This window comes from Ictidomys tridecemlineatus, chromosome 3 (genome assembly GCF_052094955.1).
Source record: "Ictidomys tridecemlineatus isolate mIctTri1 chromosome 3, mIctTri1.hap1, whole genome shotgun sequence".
Lineage (NCBI taxonomy): Eukaryota > Metazoa > Chordata > Mammalia > Rodentia > Sciuridae > Ictidomys > Ictidomys tridecemlineatus.
In genome coordinates, this window is record NC_135479.1 from 130,791,529 (window position 1) to 130,811,908 (window position 20,380).

The 20,380-nt window shown below is 41.3% G+C and overlaps 1 protein-coding gene across 1 annotated transcript in view; it reads right to left on the bottom strand.

Annotated features, from left to right (window-relative positions):
- Positions 1-20,380, bottom strand: part of Liph (lipase H) — a 44,556-nt gene that overhangs the window by 20,684 nt on the left and 3,492 nt on the right. Inside the window, exons 2-4 of the mRNA XM_005331021.4 lie at positions 6,672-7,039; positions 4,801-4,909; positions 385-486 (exon numbers count right to left, since the gene is read on the bottom strand). Coding sequence (XP_005331078.1) covers positions 385-486; positions 4,801-4,909; positions 6,672-7,039 — 579 coding nt within the window. The remainder of the gene's footprint in view (positions 1-384; positions 487-4,800; positions 4,910-6,671; positions 7,040-20,380) is intronic.

The window sequence follows — 20,380 nt, forward strand, 5'->3', positions numbered from 1 at the left end:
GGGGAGGCTAAGGCAGGAGGATTGCAAGTTCAAAGCCAGCCTTGGTGATGGCAAGGCCCTAAGCTATTCAGTGAGAGCCTTTCTCTATATAAAATACAAAATAGGGATGAGGGTGTGGCTCAGTGGTTCAATCCCTGGTACCCGTGCCCCCACCAAAAAAAGGGGGAAAAAAAGACCACGGGAAAATCATCCCCACTGCAGCATGGACCCAGGGGCCTGGCTACACCAGCTACCTCTTCCTTTCAGTGTTTCTGCAGATTTGGAACCTGCCTGGTAGGAAAAAGGCAGCTGGAGAAACCTGCTCTGCCCCTGCATGACAATCTGCCCCAGGGGGATTCTGTGGGTCTGGGGGGGGCCACTAACCCACCAAGACAGGAATGTTACCATCAGTGTCGGAGTGGATGACATCAACGAACTGCGCATCGCTGGGATCTAATCTGTCCTGGGGGGGCCTCCCGTTGAATAAAGGGCCCGCAGGATCGAGACCTGGAAGGAAAACAGAGTGGCTTGGCAGCCCCATGCCATGAGTCACTGGCACAGTGCCTCTGATGCCTCCCAGGGAGGATGGTTCACAGGCTGCAGGCTCCCCTCGGGTGGGCGAGCACTCACATTCCCATCCTGCTTTGTCAGGACTCCTTTCCACAGCCCTGCAGCTATTTCCCACAGTAGAGATGGTTACCCTGACCATAGCCCTGTGAACCGTACCCCGACTTTAGAAGGAAGCACAGCCCAGGCAGAGCTCCCCACACAAGGGGGCAGTGGCGGGGATACACTGGCTCCTCAGGAAAAAAAAGCACCACAGGGTGCATAAAAGAGAAAAACTAAATGCTGTTATCTTATTTTATCTCATTTTTGGTGATCCAGAAACCCCATTCAGTCCTTCCTTCTCGTTATTAATAAAACTCCTTTATAGCTTCACTGGTGTTCATATCCCAGCTCGTTAATTTGCATTGCAAACCTGCCAGAGAAGCAGGGCAGCTATTTTATAGATGAATGAACTGAGGTTTGGGGAGATCAAGCATCTTGAAGCGAGCCCTGCCTCTCGGGGCAACCTCCTCTGGGTGTTGAGCTCTTGGTTTCACCACACAGAGCTTAGCGAGCTCAACAGGAAAGGGCAAAGCTCACTGGCCAAGCCAGATATCAAAGAGGTTGCCAGTCCCTGTAGATACCGCAGATATCACCCACTCCATAAGTGCCTGGACTCAATTCTTGCCAATATTAATGTTAACATTAACATCTTGTCAATATTAGCTGGGCGTTTCTCACATCACTGTGAAACAACTCGAAATATAGGGGAGCAGCCCTTATGATATTGTAACCACAAAATAAAAACTTTAAAAAAAAAATCCAGAGGCTCAAAAAGGCACTTATTAGAGCCCTATGTAAAGTGAAGATCTCAAGGGACATCTCCCTTGAAGCTTTAACCTGTGAATATCGCTTTTTAAAATTTTTGTTTTGGGTGCTAAGGTTTGAACCTAGGACCTTGAACACGCTAAGTTTCTGCTCTACTACTGAGCTACACCCCTAGTCCCTACAAATGTCATTTTAGATGACATCTCCCATCCCCTGTGTTACATATAAAATCCAACTTGAGCCTCTTTCCTTTAACTCTCTTGGTTCTAGCTTCAATCTCTCCATTTCTCCTCTCCCAATGCACTTCTGCTTCCTGGAGCCATTTATTTATCTACCCTCTTTTCTTATCTTCCCCCTCCCAGCCTTTCTTCCTCTTCTGTCCACTCCCAACTGAAACTGTTGTGGGAGGAGATGGGCAAACACCCAGTCCATATGTTGTTTTCAATACAACATAGCCTTAGAAAGAATGTGTCCCCCACCAGGAAGCTCCTCCTCCCTCCTCACATCAGACAGCACTACTTCCTGTCTAAGACAATGAAGAATGAGAGGCCCAGTTTATAGCAACCTCCAGGTCACTGGCAGAGAAAACATCTAGAACAGGGCAATTTTGAGAGTGTGAGGGCACTGTTTATAATCACACCAGGACAAGAGGTACAAACCAGGACTGTCACAAAAAAACTTGGACTTATAATATCCACAGTGATATGCCATAGCAAGTGATCAGCTGACAATGTCAGTCAAAAAATTGACCAAAAATATGCGCGCTCACCAGGCATGGTGGCTCACACCTGTAAACCTAGCAACTCAGGAGACTGAGGAAGAAGAGTTACAAGTTCAAAGCCAGCCTCAGCAATTTAGTGAGGCCCTAAGCAACTGAGCAAGACCCTGTCTCAAAATGAAAAATAAAAAGGGCTGGAGATGTGGTTCAGTGGTTAAGAATCCCTGGCCAATCCCCTGCACTTAAAAACAAACAAACAAAAAAACAAGAACCCTGCACATGGTATGAACAGACATACATAAAGCACCACCGAAACAAAAACACATTTTATTTCATGCAAAATATTGTTATGTCCATGTAACCAGTAAAAAACTTAATATTTTCTATATTCTGTGTTTTTAGTTATTATTCTTCTCAGTCTTCTAAAGCTAATGTGTATTTCACACAACAGATTTCAGTTTGCACTGACCACATTTCAAGTACTTGGTGGTCATATGGGACTAGAGGTTACTCTATAGTTTCTCCAAGTGTGGAGCTCAGACCATCTATATTTTCTGGTTAAAAATACAGATTCCTGGGCTGGGATTGTAGCTCAGTGGTAGAGCACTTGCCTAGCATGTGTGAGGCACTGAGTTCAATTCTCAACACCACATATAAATAAATAACAATAAAGGACCATCAATATATATATATATATATATATATATATATATATATATGAAACAAAAATACAGACTCCTGCCTCCAACTCAGGCCAGCCCATTGGCATTTTCTCCAGCACCCCAAGGCAAGTTTCATGCAAACTTACAGTCAAGTTTGAGAATCAAATTTAAAGTATTCATAAATGATCCAGGTACTTGAAATGTTTGCAACCCATTCACCATCCATCATCTTCTCTTGGAGAAGTTAAAGATAGGGGATGGGGATGTAGCTCAGTGGTAGAGTGTTTTGACTTGCAATGAGAGGAAAAACCAAGAGATATTCATGGAGAGAGGCAAAAAGAGGGGCAGAAGAAAGAAAGAAATTGAAAACACAGCATCAAGCAGCCATCAAGACCATCAAGATAAGTAATAGACAGAGCCATCTGATCCATGGGAGTGAGATGTGAATTGTGTCCTTAGGTTACAGGTTCCATTCCCACCCTGCAACCCAGTGAGCCCACCCAGGCAAGGCCGAGGAAGGGGAGTAGGGAGGGGAAATGCTTTCTGCCTCAGCTGCTCTTGGGGAAGATGGAGACTAACCTTGGGATTCAGAGAATATGGAGGTTGAAAAGGGAGTTGTGGATGATCAGCTGAGTCCAGGCTATGGGGCAGGGTCACATGGGCTCAGAGTGAAAGGAAGGCTGGCCTGGGAATTTCCATGGTCAGAGACATCACCTGTTGTAGTTCATTTTCAAAGTAATTGTGGGAACTGATTGGCTGGGAGGCTTAGGAATGCACCTGACTTGCAGATAGAACAAGACGTGGTGGGCTGCAGAACAAATGTTGTTCATCTCCACCCAGACTCTGTGCTCAATTGATGTCATGTTGGTAGCTTGAGATTAGTCGTGGTGGGAGTTTTAGACCCCAGAAAACCAGCAATTGCTACAAATCAGGACCTGCTTATCAGCCTGTCCCTTTTTCTATTCCCTTCCCCTCTCTTCCTCTTTCTTTATTTCTTTCTTTCCTTCCTTCCTCTCTCCTCCGCCTCTTTTTCTCTCTCTTTTTAATTCCCACAAATTCAAACTCAAGCCATCTGACCTTTTTACAGGAGGAAAAATTTTAAAGACACCTTGCCTTCCAAAAATAGTAACAATACATTTTCAAACTTAAAAAAAACAATTTGCTTCCCCAAGAAAGCAGATTAAACAAGATGAGGAATCCTGAACCTTCAGATTAAAGCGAAATTTAAACAAATAACCAGGACAAACAATGTGACCTAAAATACATAGCTAGAATTGATGCCAGTCAATGTGGGATGTGCATGTATGGGAGAAAGAGAAAAAGAGATAAAGAGAGAGGGAGATAAACAGATAGGGACAGAGACAGAGAGATGGACACCGAGTCACAGGGATAGAAGTGACTTGCCCAGGGCAAGAGTTGGGGCTGTAGCTCAGTGGTAAAGCACCCCAGTACTTCAAAAGAATGGGAGAGGTCAAGGTCTTGGAAATAGAGAGCCACCCTTACCCTCAGCCCTTTGTGAATAGCTGTGGAAAGTTACTAAGCTCTAGGTAAGAGATCCCAGCAAGGGAGTCTTTGTTTGGGGTTTAACCTGCTGCATTTCTGAGTGTTTTCATTCAGTGTTTGCTGGAAAACTGATATTTACAGAGTCAGGCTCAACCATCAAAATTCCGATATCATTTTCCTACCATGAAACTACTTCTGGGGACCGTGATGTACTAGGTATATAGTTCCACATTCTAGATTAAATGAAAGGAAGAAGACTCTTTTCAGGTCAAATAGATTAAATTCCCACAGGACATTGCAGTTTTCCTAGGTATAAAAGAAATTAAGTCACCACCCATCTTATCTGTGGCATATAATTTGTAAAGTGCTTTACATATATTTATTTAATAATAACCTGAGGTTAACATTATTATGGTTTATCTTTTGCAGAAAGGAGTCCTTGCTTAGAGAGGTTAGATAATTGGAAGAGCTGGCTTCAAACTGAGGACTAGGACTGCCTGTGTAATATCCCCCCCAGTGACCACCTGGCCCAAGCTATACCCCACAGACCCACAGGAGTCTTACCTGTAATTCTCCCCAACTGCCCATCATACATTTCTCCAACAAATCCAGATATGTGGGCTCCTAGACTTACTCCAATCATATAAATGTTGTCAAGAGAAGCTCCTTCTGCCTGGAATTCCAATAAGCCCATAGTTACAAATTATGAGGAGTCAAAGAATTGACTACATATGGAGAAATTTCCTACCTATTGACTTTGGAGAAATATTTCTAAGTGTCTTACATCTATTGTCTCATTTAAATGTCACAAGACCCCCACAATATAAATACTATTCTTTTCATTATGCGAAGAATCTGAGGCCCACTGAAATCGTGGTAGAGGTTGGGAAATTGAGAGTATAGTAGAGCAGGATTCAAACCCACCAGCCCAACCCTAAACTTGTACCTTACCCTTTGTGTCATGGTGAGTCCACTCACACTGTTTGTTTTTTGGTTTTGTTTGTACTGAGGATTAAAGCCAGGGACCCTTAACCACTGAGCCACATTCCCAGCCCTTTTTATTTTTTTTATTTTGAGACAGAGTGAGGTTGGCTTTGAACTTGCAATCCTCCTGCCTCAGCCTCCCAAGTTGTTGGGATTACCACCTGACTCCCATTCATGCTTCTGCTAGAAACTAAGTGGATACATCTTTAGCTGTAGATGGACACAGTACGTTGTTTGTTTTATTTATTTATTTTTATGTGGTGCGAGAATGGAACCCAGTGCCTCACACGTGCTAGGCAAGCACTTTGCCACTGAGCCCCAGACCCAGCCCCAGCCCTAAGCAGACTGGGGAGAGGGATGACAGTACAATTTGATGAACACCCTTATCTTCATCCTGGCCCAGAGAATAAAGTCACCATGGAGAGGGAAGGAAACAAGGGAAAAACCTGGAGAGGTGGACCACAGTATCCATAGGCTACTGGGACAGCTTGTCCTGAACCATTCAAATATTCTCCTCCCTAGACTGTGGTTTAGGTGGGGGGGCTTGGATAATACTCATGTCACCTATCTTCCTGATTTCATGTCACTTGTCATTGTTGCTGTTGTTAAAAGGAACAATGCATGAGGTGGGTCACTAAATAAATTTAATATCTGACCTTTATAAGTCTTCTAGAAACATTAATTATCTCATCAGATCAGTTTTGGATAACTGGGTCACTAAAGCTCTGGCACTTCTAGCAGAAAGAACAGCTACCAAAGTTGAAGCTCTAGATGTTTAAACTGGGAAGCTCCTAGACAGACCGTCTTTGACCCATAAGACACTTTTATATGGACTAGAAAAAGAGCTGAGCATAATGGTATATGCTATAATACCAGTGGCTCAAGAAGTTGAAGCAGGAAGATCACAAATTTTGAGACCAGTCTGGGAAACTTAGTGAGACACTGTCTCAAAATTAAGGGGGGGAAAAAAAGTCTGGGGATATCGCTCAGTGGGAGAGCATCCCTGGTATCAAAAAAACTAAATTAAAATTTTAAAAGGCTAGGGATGTAAATCAGGGGTAGAGCACTTAATAAGTATGCACAAGGCCTTAGACACAATGCCCAGTGTCAAAATGAGAAAGAGAAAGAAAGCTTCCCCTTGCTATGATACTTCATTGTCATATGTGGGGAAATTATCATAGTAAACATGATAAATATGTAAATCTACAACATCTACAGTGACAATGCTGCTCCCTTACATCAGTGTCCTGTGCGGTACACAACCTGTACCACCATACCTGTGGGCCTTACTTAGGGTCCCTCTCTATACCTCCCTGTGCCTTATTTAGACTTGCAGAATTATACAAAATTGACCCCCTTTTCATTGAAGATATATCTCTTGGCTTTAAATCTCCAGGTAATTAGTCAGTTTCAATTTGACCACAAAGTCATACAAGAGAAGTCTTTCTTACCAACATCTGGTCGATAAATTCCTTCAAGATGATGGCTACTTTTTTGGTCTTATTAGCGGCGTGGGTGTATATGACAGTGGTAGCTCCTCGATTCCAATCAACAACAACCACGTTCATGTGTTCTGCAGAGAGCAAAGCCTCTACTAAGTCTCCCATCCAAACTGGAGCGGAACCTGTTGGCCGGAATCCATGAATAATGAAGGTGGTTTTCTTGGTCACATTCAAGTTCCCCAAAGCTGTTGAGTTGATGATTTGTGCGCAGGTCTGGTTTCTCTTCGTATAGAGCATCAGCCTCACCTGCAGCCCAGTACCCACCACCGCACTGTGAAAGCTCAGTCTGGTGAATGAAGGGCATGTTTCAGCTGCGTCTGAAAATAAAAATTAAATGGCATCATGACACCAAGGCTGCAAGAGGGTGCTGTCCCTCATGCTCCTTACAGCACCTGGCCAAGGGCTGGATCTAGCTGAAATGAAGTTGCAAAGTCTCTCTTGATTCAGTGCTCAGAGGTAGCAACCTCTGGTTTCACCAGAAAACTATTCTTCCAAATCCTACCCTCCTTCAGGATCTAACTCAAGAGTCACCAATGAAGCCTTTTGCAATCCTCCAGACATAAGTACTATCCTCACCCCAGATTTCCCCAAATTCCTGCATGTACCTCACTGGCAGCACAATGAAATCACCCTATCAGGTGTACGAGTGTGTGGCCTACTAGACCAGTGTCCTTGAAATGGTGTCTTATAACTTGTATATGGCTCACAGTGCCCTGCACATGGTAGAGGACTCAGTAACTGTATCTGCAAGATCCAAGCACTTCTATTTTTTTAGTTGTCAGTGAATCTTTATTTTATTTATTTGTGTGTTTATTTATTTATTTATACGTGGTCTGAGGATCAAACGCAGTGTGTCACACATGCTAAGCAAGCGCTCTGCCACTGAGCAACAACCCCAGCCCCAAAACGCTTCTTTTCGCTGTGCAAAATACCCCCCTGGGTCAGCAGTGGAGGACTCAGAGGGCCAAGCTCTGAGCCCTTCTGCAGCATCTCAGACTTCGAGCACTGTACCAGCTCTTCCCACCCCCCCCCCTTCTGTGCTCCTGTGCTCCTGCAGCCTTCCACCTGCAGAGATCACTCTAGGGGTGGCCTGGGAAGAAAGGCTGGAGATGAGAAGGAGGAACAGCACAAGATGAGCCTGGAGCATCTTTTTATGCCAGAAAGTAAGAGAGAGCTTAAAAACATGCCACACTCAAAGGCTGGGGATGAAGGCTGGGGGTGTAGCTCAATGGCACAGACCTTGCCCTAGTATGTGTAAACCCTGGTTTCAATTTCCTAGCGCTACAAGAGGAAAAAAAAAAAAAGTCCCAAGGACACAAGAGAGAGCTTGAAGAGCTTTCCATTGGCCAGATCAGATCTGAGAATTCTTGAGCTCACTTTTATTTTTCCCTATGCTGGGGAATGAACCCAGGGGCATTATACCACAGAGATACATTCCCAGCCCTTGATTTTTAAATTTTATTATGAGACAGGGTTTCACTAAGTTGCACCAGCTGGCCTTAAACTTCAGATGCTCCTGCCTCCCTAATAGCCGAAATTACAGGCATATACCATCGATCCAGATAAGCACGAAATTATTAAAGACAGTATTGAATTTGACTTATAGGGCTTTGAGGAAAAAATAAGAATCTTCAACCATACAATAAACTGATGATAAGCAAAGAAACAAATAAATAAATGGAGAACAGAAGACGATTCTTACACATTTTGTAATCATTGTAATAAAGATTAGTTAGGAAAGAATCATGAATAAATTCTAAATCAAGGTAGTGGGGAAATTTTGATGAGAAGCATATTTGTATGATCTTAGAATGTCTCCCACAGATTGCTGTTTAGTACCAGGGAAGATGTGGTAACTATAGAGAGGAGAACTGACTAACAACTCTAGTTATACAATTCAACATCACAGTGAGGGGCAGGAAGGTGTCATGTGCCTGTAGTTATAGGTGACCTACGTAAGATTGCAGTGGGGAATGTGGAACTGGACTCTAACCTAGAGGGAAAAAATCAGACACACAAAATGAGGAAAAAAAAACTTTTAAAAAGTTCAATGTTATAAGTGGCATAGAAAAGCTATGAACATGCTGATCGAGGTGGCACACACCTATAATCCCAGCAGTTTATGAAGCTGAGGCAGGAGGATTATGAGTTCAAAGCCAGCCTCAGCAATTTAGTGAGGCCCTAGCAACTCAATGAGACCCTGTCTCTAAAGAAAATACAAAAAAAGGCTGGGGATATGGCTCAGTGGTTAAGTGCTCCTGGGATCAATCCCTGGTACCAAACAAGAAAGAAGAAAGGAAGAAGTGAAGAAAAACTATGGAAATGCTCCAGACTGAAGGAGATCAAGGAGACAAAAAAATGAATGCAGTTCCTGGCCCTAGACTGGTTCCTGTAATGGAAGAAAAAATGCCATAAAGTAAATTATGAAATCAGTTGCGGATATGAACACATCAAATAAAAGTATTTCCTTGGTGTTAAATTAATTGAGGTTGTTAACTCTAATATGGTTATGTAAGAGAAAATCCTAATTCGTAGGATATAACTGAAGTACCCACAGTTAAAGGGTCAACTTATTCTCAAATGATTCAGAAAATATATTATAGGTGGATAGATGATAAATGATAAAGTGTGTGTGGCAAAATGTTAAGAAGTGAATCTAGGGCTGGTGGTGTGGCTCAGGGCTGGATCATGTGTTTAGCACACTCAAGGCCCTAGAGGTGAAAAAGAAAAGAAACACACTTACACACTGCTGGTGAGACTGCAATTAGTACAACCACTTTCCAGAAAGCAGGATGGAGATTCCACAGAAAACTTGGAATGGAACCACCATTTGACCCAGCTATCCCACTCCTCTGTTTATACCCAAAGGACTTAAAATCAACATACTATAGTGATGCTGCCACATCAATGTTTATGGCAGCTCAATTCACAATATCTAAGCTATGGAACCAACCTAGGTGCCCTTCAACAGATGAATGGATAAAGAAAATATGGTATATAGACACAGTGGAATATTATTCAGCCATAAAAAAGAGTGATTTTATGACTTTTGCCAGTGAATGGATGGAGTTAAAAACTATTGTGCTAAGTGAAATAATCCAAACCCCAAAAAATCAAAGGCTGAATGTTCTCTCTACTATGTGGAGGGAGAGGGAAGAATAAAAGCCACTGGATTAAACAAAGGGAATGAAAGGAAGGGAGGAGGTAGGAATAGGAAAGACAGTAGAATGAATGAAACAGTAGAATGAAAATTTTCCATGTATATATATGAATACATGACCAGTGAAGCTCCATATCATGTACAACCAAAGAGTGGGATCCTAAGTAATATTCCATGTATGTATAATATGTCAAAATGCACTCTGCTGGACTGGAGATACAGCTCAGTTAGTAGGGTGCTTGTCTCTCATGCACAAGGCCCTGGGTTCAATCACCAGGACCACACACACACAAAAAAAAAAAAAAAAAAAAATTCTACTGTCATGTATATCTAGACAGAACAGTTCTTTTCTTTTTAAAAAAGAAAAGAACTGATAAGTGAATCTGTGCAAATGGCTATTGGAGTTCTGTCACTTTTTCCTTTGTAATGCTCGTAGCTTTTCCACAAGTTTAAAATATTTCCAGGGCTGAGGATGTGGCTCAAGTGGTAGTGCGCTTACCTGGAATGTGGAGGCGCTGAGTTCGATCCTCAGCACCACATAAGAATAAAATAAAGATGTGTGTCCACCGAAAACTAAAAAATAAATATTAAAAATTTTCTCTCTCTCTCTCTCTCTCTCTCTCTCTCTCTCTCTCTCTCTCTCTCTCTCTCTGTCTTTCTCTCTCTCTCTTTAAAAAAAAATCTTTAAAAAAATATTTCCAAATAAAAAGGCTTAAATAGAAGAAATGAGACAGGGCCATATTAGTAATAGATGGAGGGGTGGGAAGCTGTGAATTTTGGTACCAGGAAGAGAAAGTAGATTGATCCTTAGAACTTCTGCTCAAAAGGGGATAGGTATTTTGAAATAATGAAACATCAATTTATAAGATGAAAGAGAGGGTAGGAATGAAAAAGAGCTTTGGGATCCTTGGCTATTGAGATAGGAATTTTACTTTTGCAATATTAGATAAAACCTTGGTCAAGAACCAGCATCAGGCTCCCAGACACAGTGATATAATGATTAGGAAACTACTAGTTAAATCAGATGAATTTTTTAATTTAAATATTTATATTTAAGTTTTAGGTGGACAAAATATCTTTATTTTACATTTATGTGGTGCTGAGGATCGAACCCAGTGCCTCATACATGCTAGGCGAGCGCTCCACCATTGAGCCACAACCCCAGCCCCAGGTTAATTATTTTAAAAGGTGCCATGAACCACCACCATCCCACCCTCACCTGCCCTGCTTGACTGAGAACAAGTAGACAGCAAACTGGGGAGGCTCCTTCATGAGCAGGCACAAGGCATGTGGATGGCCATTCTTGGAGGGAGGGAATCCAGGGGGAAGACTATCAACTTGCAACAGGCCAACAGAATACAAGAGGGCCACTGGTACAGGCCTGAAATCCCAATTACTCTGAGCCTGAGGCAGGAGGATCAAAAGTTCAAGGCCAGCCTGGGAAACTTAGAGAATCCCTGTGGCAAAATAAAAAAAATAAAAATAGCTAGGAGGGTAGCTTAGAGGTAGAGTATTTGCCTAGCCTGTGTGAGACCTTGAGTTCATGCATGAAGAAGAAAGAGGAGGAAGAGGAGGAGGAGGAGAGAGAGGAGGAGGAGGAAGGGGGAATAAGAAGAAGGAGGAGGAGGAGAAAGAGGAGGAGGAGGAAGAAAAAGAATAGAGAAGGAGAAGGGGAAGAGGAAGAAGAAGCAGAAAGATTTAAAAAAAAAAAAAAAAAAGGGCTGGGGATGTGGCTCAAGCGGTAGCGCGCTCGCCTGGCATGCATGCGGCCCGGGTTCGATCCTCAGCACCACATACAAACAAAGATGTTGTATCTGCCGAGAACTAAAAAATAAACATTAAAAAAAGAAATTAAAAAAAAAGACAAAAAAAAATACCCTGAGAAACATCTATTCTGACTTCTTTCAATGAGAATTTAGGAATCATTTGCCCTGTGCCCCAATTCTCTCTGCCCCTATACTTGCATACACAGAAACTATTCCTTCCTAACTATGAGCCCCAGAACAGCCTCCATCCTCTCCTGGATGCATTTATTTGAAACCTCTTTCATATAAAAGGCTTTGGTGCTCAAGAGTGAGTGAAGAGGGCTGGGGTTGTGCCTCAGTAGTACAGCACTTACCTAGCATGTGTGAGGCCCTGGGTTCAATCCTCAGCACCAAATATAAACGAATAGATTCAATTAAGGTATTGTGTCCATCTAAAACTACTGTATACATCTATATATGTGTGTGTGTGTGTGTGTTATATATAAAGAGTGAGTGAAGTTCTAAAATAGAATGAGCAAAAGAAGACCAAGATGGATAAAAGTTAAAGAGGCTTGGAAACCCTTCGCCCCCAAAAAGAGGTGCCTAATTTCAAGCCCCAAACTCCAGCACACCCGGTAAGGGAAGCATGACAGTGTAAACATTTCAACCTCTTTCACTTCCTCTTCCTGTAGATCGCGTGCTCCTGGAACGTGGACCGAAACTTGTCAGCTTGCTTGTGGAGCAAGTCTTAGAGCAAATAATTGTTCAATTAGTCATCTTATCGAACAGGAGTTGTCATAGGGTAGGGCTGAGTCTCTCAGTGTTGGCCATCAGTAAAGCTGGGTTTTGTTCCTGTTTGTGTGACTGACTCACCAAGTAGCCTAAGGGAAATCATGTTGTCTCTCAGTTGCCAACTGTTTGCCCAGGGGAGGGATGCTGTTGAGAGTAATTCTGAATGACGTCATACTGGGAAAGAGATATCCCTTTCCCAAGAAGATAATTTAATTGCTAGGTCTGATCAATTTGAGCCAAATGAGCATTTTTTTAGACCAGTGTGTCATAAGTCATATATCTGAGTCTTTGAAAGGCTCAGAGAAGAATTGTGAAATTTGGGGACAGAGTTGTTTTTCAGCAACAACTGCCAACTGCAGTATCTAGGAATAGTTTGGCCAACATCCTAGACTGACTTAGTCTTTCGTAGCAGCTCTTAAAATTGATAGGCATTGAAAGGTACCAAGGACAGAACAAATCGATTTTTAGTTTTCATTTGAGAGAACCATCCTGACATCATATATTTTTTAAATGTCCTAGCTATTTCTGTAATGGCACTGTGCCTGGAGAAGTGTGTTATAAGTAATGCATGAAAAACAGTAGATTTTTCTTGTTTCTTTCTCTCAGTTTAAATGATGTAAGAGTTTTCTATGTATTATCTCTTGTCCTCTGAGAGCATATGTATTTCATTTGATGGTCTTTTTTGTTGTTGTTGGTTTTGTTTGTTTGTTTGTTTTGTTGGGTTTTTGTTTATTTTGGCATTGGGGATGGAACACAGGGCCTTGTGCGTGCTAAGCAAGTGCTCTACCACTGAGCTGCATTCCCAGCCCAAGAGTCCAATTTATGTTAGGTTCTATGTCAGGAAACATTTTAGAAGGAATGTCAGGCATTCGTAAAATAAAACACACCAATCAATATAAAATTGCTACCTGTGATAATGAGCCATATCAAAGATACTGTGTGAAATGAGAACTCAAAGAGGGCCCTTGGCCTAACTTAGGGATCCCAAATTTTTTTTCTCTTACATCATCTGGAAATAATGTATCTCACTGTGGAAATTTTTAAAAAGAATAATGAAAGTATAGTAATATCAAAGTATAATAACATCACACTCAGGCAAATTTAGATTCTCCAAACTACTAAGCCTTAGTGACACAGATTTTTCCATTACCTAAACTTAAAGTTACATCCTTCTTTATTTTAATGTACTTCTTTTGCCTTGAATATCACCAAATCATATTTTTACCATAACTCTACCTTCTTATTGTTGACATTCACCTGGCATGTCTTTATTCATCCTTTTTACCTTTTAAATCCTTTCGTTTTAAGGCATTTTATATGAAACCTCTAGTTCAGCTCTATTTTATGACCCAACAAAGAGCCTTTAAAAAAACCGTAGGTGAGTTTATCTCATTGACTTTTATTGGCAGACATAATGGTGGCCATAGAAGTGCCTTGCTCTTCCTTCAGGAGAGCTTTCTGTAGAAAGCACAAAGGCCAGGCACCATGGGCATGCCTATGGGTCCTTCTACTAGGTAAACTGAGGCAGGAAGATTGCCCGGGCAATTTAGCAAGACCTGTCTCAAAATAAATAAATAAATCTGTAGGGAGCACATTGAGTGGGTCCATGGCCTCCAGCTGCTCCACTGCATTAATATGGAAGCCATGGCTCCCCCAGGCCACTCCCAGCAGGTGACTGAGCAGGTGGGGTCACCTGTGCCAGGTCAGGCAGGCCATTCCTGCCCCAAGTAGGGTTCCTCTAACCAGTTACTTAGGCTCAGGGACTTCCCATCAGTCTAGCTGAAGTACTCTCAGAACCATGTGCTGGGGTCTGAGGCTTTTCCTGTCCAATCCTTGATTTCCTCTCTTCTTTCCCAGCTGCTAGGCCTGCCTCATGGTGCAAAGGCTCTCTGCCCACTCCTGCGCCCTCCTCCCTTATGCTTCACATGCAGTCCCTCCAATAGCTCTCTTGCCCTTCCAATCCCATCTTGGTGTCTGCTTCTCAGAGGACCCGAATAGACAAGTCAAATTACTACTGTGATGCTTTATTTGCTGGCTTTAGTGCCTTCTAGATTCACTATCATTTGCTATATAGACTGTCCTCTTTTGAGGTTTGTTTATTTTTTATTTATGTATTCTTCCTTATGTTGTGAAGTTTATGCTCTGTTTTAATTCTTCTGGTATTTACATTTATGACTTTATATGAAATATTTAAAATGATATGTTTTGAAGACTCAGATGTATGGGCTATATGTCAGAAGTAAACCACATGCAGAATTGCTGCAGATTAGATATGTTTATTAAGACTGTTATCCACTAGCGTAATCCCTGGCAAGATTTTTGAGTATCTGAAAAACTATTTCAGCCAGGTGCAGTTGTACATATCAGTTATCCCAGCCACTGGAGAGGCTGAAGCAGGAGGATTACAAATTTGAGATTCTGTCTCAAAAGTAAAAAGTAAAAAGGGCTGGGAATGGAGCTCAGTGATAGAGCCCCCCTGGGTTCTGTCAAAAAAAAAAAAAACTACAAACAAACAAAAAAATCAAAACTGCATTTCAGACTGTCTTGGAGCATGTTCTGGCTTCTACCATGTGTTCTGCTGCCGATCTTTGCCAGAACAATTCTTTCCTTTCTCTGCCCTTGTCCTTACTGTAGTAACCTGAGATAGTATCTAGTTATCCTCTGTTATAAATGACAAGGACATTAGTACATTTATATTTTTCCCCACCAACTGAATTGCTACCTCCTGACTTTCATTAGTTATAAAATTATTTGTAGTTCATCTGACAATTCCTTTGTAGTTTTAAAATAAACATCTAAATGTCTATATATTGGGGCATCAATCACAGATAATTTCTGTTCTATTTACTGAAGCTGTTCTATCTATTCATTCTCTACCAGGAAAAAAATGAGAAAGTTAATACACTTCTATTGCCTCTCATATCCTCCCTGACCCTCTTTCAAAACATACCTCTTGCACAAACATAACCTTTTTTTCCCCATTGTCAAAGTACAGTCAATCCTCATGATTTGCAGATTTCAGATTCACAAATTTATTTGTAATCCCCGAATCCTTCATGGACATGCACAGAGTAGCAAACAATTTGAACCACCTGACATGCAACCTTTCTGCTGAGGTTGAACAAAGTAATGTTCTACTTTGTGTGTTTCAGCTTTCCCATTCTAAGGAACATCCTTTTCAGCCACTTAGTAAGAGTCAATTAGTATCACATTTTTTGCTTCCTGAACTACCCACAAATATTTAAGTCCTGGCAAGGATTTTCAGCCATCTTGGTTATTTCATGGCTTATAATGGCACCCAAAGAACTGAAATGCTGTCTAATTTTCTTATGTGTGTGGGGGGATACTAAGGATTGAATGCAGGGGCATTTTGCCACTGAGCCACATCCCCAGCCTTTTCATTATTATTATTATTATTATTACTTATTTATTTATTCATTTTGAGATAAAGCCTTCCTAAGTTGCTGAAGCTGGCCTTGAATTTGCTATCTTCCTGTCTCAGCCTCCCAAATTATTGAGATTACAGGCATGTACCATCCTGCCCAGTTCTAAATAAACAGTTTTGGAGGAATACATGGAATATATCTTATCCTGGACCACGTTACAAATTAGTTTAATCTCCTTAGGGGCAAGTTAAAGTACAAGAAAAATAAAGTTTCTAAAAGCTCTATCATAAAAATATATGACTATATATAGAAAGTCCTGTGTTATTCAGTCTGTACATACACCTGTGTGTACACACACCTATGTCAATGCTCATAAACTGCCTAACAAGAAAATGAAGGTGGCCTGGGCCCAGGACAGAGTTGATTGGAAACATTTCCCACTGCACAATAACTTGGGGTTAGAAAATAAAAAATAGACTTTTAAGCAAAATTTTGAAATTTTGTTCATTATGCATTTATTAACATTGAATTTGATTTTATAAAATATTGTATTAAAAATCATCTACATTGCTGAATCTTGGCACCCTCCTCTCTTTAGAGTTTGAAACTGAGCTGAGGCACTGTGACACATGCCTGTAATCCCAACATTTTGGGAGGCTGAGGCAGGAGGATTGCAAATACAAGACCCTAAGTAATTTAGTGAGACTCTGTCTCAAAAAAAGGAGGGGGCGGCCCTGGGAATGTATTTCAGTGTTTAAGCAACCCCAGGTTAAATCCCCAGTAGGAAGAATAAGAAAGAGGAGGAGGAGGAGGAGGAGGAGGAGGAGGAGGAGGAGAAGAGGAAAAGAAAAAAATAGAGTTTGTATCTGGTGAGTGCCACTTAACTCACAGCTCTCACCTTATCTATCTCACCCTGATCCTGGTCCTGCTGTCTAGATTGTTAAAAGAATTACAGTTAATGTCCATGAGGTCTCCAGAGTACATGGTCGATGCTAAAAAATTAGCAATTGTTGATGATAAACTTCCTCAGGTCTCTCTCTCTCTCTCTCTCTCTCTCTCTCTCTCTCTCTCTCTCTCTCTCTCTCTCTCATATCTTTATTATTTATTTATTTATTTAGAGAGAATGTTTTAAATTTTTTTTTTTTGTTAGTTTTCGGCAGACACAACATCTTGGTTTGTATGTGGTGCTGAGAATCGAATCCGGGCCGCACGCATGCCAGGCGAACCCGCTACCGTTTGAGTCACATCCCCAGCCCTATTTATTTATTTATTATTATTATTTAATGCAGTGCTGAGGATCGAACCCAGGGCCTCACATGTACGAGGCAAGCACTCTACCACTGAGCCACAACCCCAACCCTACCAGAGGTCTCTTAAGAAAACTAAATGATGAAAAATTGTGCTCTACATGTGTAACATGAAATGAATTGCATTCTGCCATCATGTATTACAAATTAGAATACATAAGTAATTTAATAAAAAAAAGAAGACTAAATGAAATAATGTAAGTAAATTTCATGGCATCTGATGTGTAACAGATAATCAATAAATATTTATTCTTTCCCTTCTGTCATTTTAGTTTCCTTAACTAAGGATAACTAAAGCTCTATGAACCTATATACAGGTGGCAGTGCTTCTGCTTGGTCAAAGCACTAGACTAGGAATCTGAGACCTAGGTTTGGTATTTGCTCATGAACAGGGTTTAAAAAGTGTCCCAAACATGTTTCTCATGCTAAAATGAAAGAGTAATTCTTCATTCCCTTGAGATTTAGCTAACTTCTAGCATTCCTTTTAGACACAAATTCTGATTGGCAAGCTAGCTGATTTAATGATACAAGAGAACTCTACTTGCTTACAAAAAAAAAAAGTAGTCTCTCCTTTCTAAAGAGATTTTCCTTCAAAAATGGGGAATGTAGTGTAGTTCAGTGGTAGAGTGCATGTTTGGCATGCATGAGATGCCAAGTTCATCCCCACCACCACTAAAAACAACAACAAATTTCCAGAGCAATCTTACTAACCAAAATCAACAATTCATACCTTAAAAATAAATATAACAATGGGGCTGGGGATGTGGCTTAAGCAGTAGCGCGCTCACGTGGCATGCGTTCGGCCCGGGTTCGATCCTCAGCACCACATACCAACAAAGATGTTGTGTCCGCCGAGAACTAAAAAATAAATATTGGAAATTCTCTCTCTCTCTCTCTCTCTCACTCTCAGTCTCTCTTTAAAAATAAATAAATAAATATAACAAAAAATTTAAAATGTTTTTATTTTAATTGAAAGACCTAAAATAACCATACTTAATTTTTATAATTAAAATGCTGATCAGATAAGGGTTGTGTCACCTTAATGCAAGCACTTTTGTTTTTTCTGCTAATTAGATATCCTCTAGCTAATAAACGTGGTTCAACATGCTGCAACAGGTTGAAACTCATTCCCAGCACCAAAAAGAAAATATAAAACAAAACAAAACAAAAAACAGGATGAATAAATGAAAGAAGTCAGCCAAAAAAGACCATATATTATGATTCCATTCTTATGAAATGTCCAGAATAGGGAAATATATAGAGACAGAAAGTAGATTAATGATTGTTGAGGACTGAAGACGGAGCTAGATGGGGTATGATAACTAAATGTCATTGACAGGGTTCCTTTCTGCAGTCATGATTTTTTTTTTCCCCTTTAGTGCTAGACAGTAAATCCAGGGCCTCCTGCATGCTAGGCAAGTGCTCTTCTACTGAGCTAAGTTCCCAGCTGGAACTGTACACTTTAGATGAATCATACTGTATAGGAATTAGACTTCTATAAAGCTGTTAAGGACTGGAGATGTAATTCAGGGATAGAACACTTGCCTAGTGTGCAGAAGGCCCTGGGTTCAATCCCTCTTATTGATGATGATGATGAAGATGATGATGATGATGATGATGATGATGATGATGATAGCAACAAGAAGTTATTTAAAAATGGTTCCTGCCAGGTTGCTGATTTATGCTTATAAACCCAGTGACTTTAGGAGCCTGAGGCAGGAGGGTGAGGCAGGAGGCTGAGGCAGGAAGATCACAAATTCAAAATCAGCCTTAGCAATTTATCAGGCCCTGAGCAACTTACCGGAGACTCTATCTCAAAAAAAAAAAAAAAAAGGGCTGGGAATGTGGCTTAGTGGTTAAATGCCTCTGGGTTCAATACCCAGTTCACGCCCCCCAGTGCAAATATACATATGTAGTTCCTAAATCCAACAGGGTGGCACACACTGTAGTCCCAGATACTTGAGAGGCTGTGGCAAGATCACTTTAGCCCAGGAGTTCAAGGCCAGCCTGGGAAACATAGAGATCCCATTTCAAAAAAACAAAAATATAGTTCTTATAATTTCATGGAAAAACCAAAATGGAGGCAGGAATAGGGGAGATCTATTGAAAGTAACTAAGGGCAAAAGTTTTACTTTTTCTGTCAAAACAGACCTAAGCTTTCAGTTTTCCAACACATTCTTTTTCCCCTGCAGGCTGAGGTTGACAGACCCTCGCTCTCTCCCTTTGTAGGTCCAATAAAGTCCCTAATCTTGATTAGGTGGATCCCAATCAGATAGAAAACTGATTCCCTGAGGTAAGACTAGTCGCTGACAACTCCTCTCCCTTTCCAAAGAAACTTCCTGGGTATCCTTTTGCTGTGTCTTCACAGGGTGCACTACCCTAGAGCTAAATACAGCTGCCTCAGCCTCATCCCACTCAGCCCTGGCTTTTTAACTCCTATTTTTGGAGGAACTGATTACATTCCCCATTTTTGAAGGAGAATCTCTTTAGAAACGAGAGACTACTTATATCCATAATGGTTCTGTAAAAACAGAAGATGGAATTGAGGGGAAAAAAATAACTTCTTGAGATGCCCCCATGTGTCAGGGTGAAAGAAAATCTCTGTGATTCTCTGGGAGTCAGGAGATAAAGGTAGGATCACTGTGAGCCTCTGAGCATGGCTGAGTCAGCTTATTATTTAAAATAACGAAGATTTCAGGCTGGCTGCAGGGGTGCAGGCCTGTAATCCTAGTAATTTAGGAGCCTGAGGCAAGAAGATCACAAATTCAAGGCCAGCTTCTATAATTTGGTGAGGCCCTACCTCAAAATAAAAAGGGCTGGGAATATAGCTCAGTGGTAGAGCACTCTTGGGATTCAATCCCCAGTACCAAAAAAAAAAAAAAAAAGGTATCCCAGGCTAGATTGTGAAGGGATTGCATGGTCAAGTCTAGTGGAATACTTCTTATTTCTCTTTTACTCAGGACAGAGATGGGGAAGAAGCACAGAGGCAGAATATCTTCTTGATTCCAAGGATACCTCTTTTTTTAATAATCCGTTGAATTTGGGGGTAGGAGGATACAACCCTGAAAACAAGACCAATGCCAGATTTTCTCATTCTTATCTCTCTCACCCCCCTACCCCCCCTACCCCCCCCCTGCACGCCGCCACGTACTGGGTAGGGACACTCTACCACTGATCTACATCCCCAGTGCTTTTCAGAGTGAAAAATAAAAAATGTAGTTTGAGACAGGGTCCAACAAAATTGCTAAGGCTGCCCTCCAACTTGTGG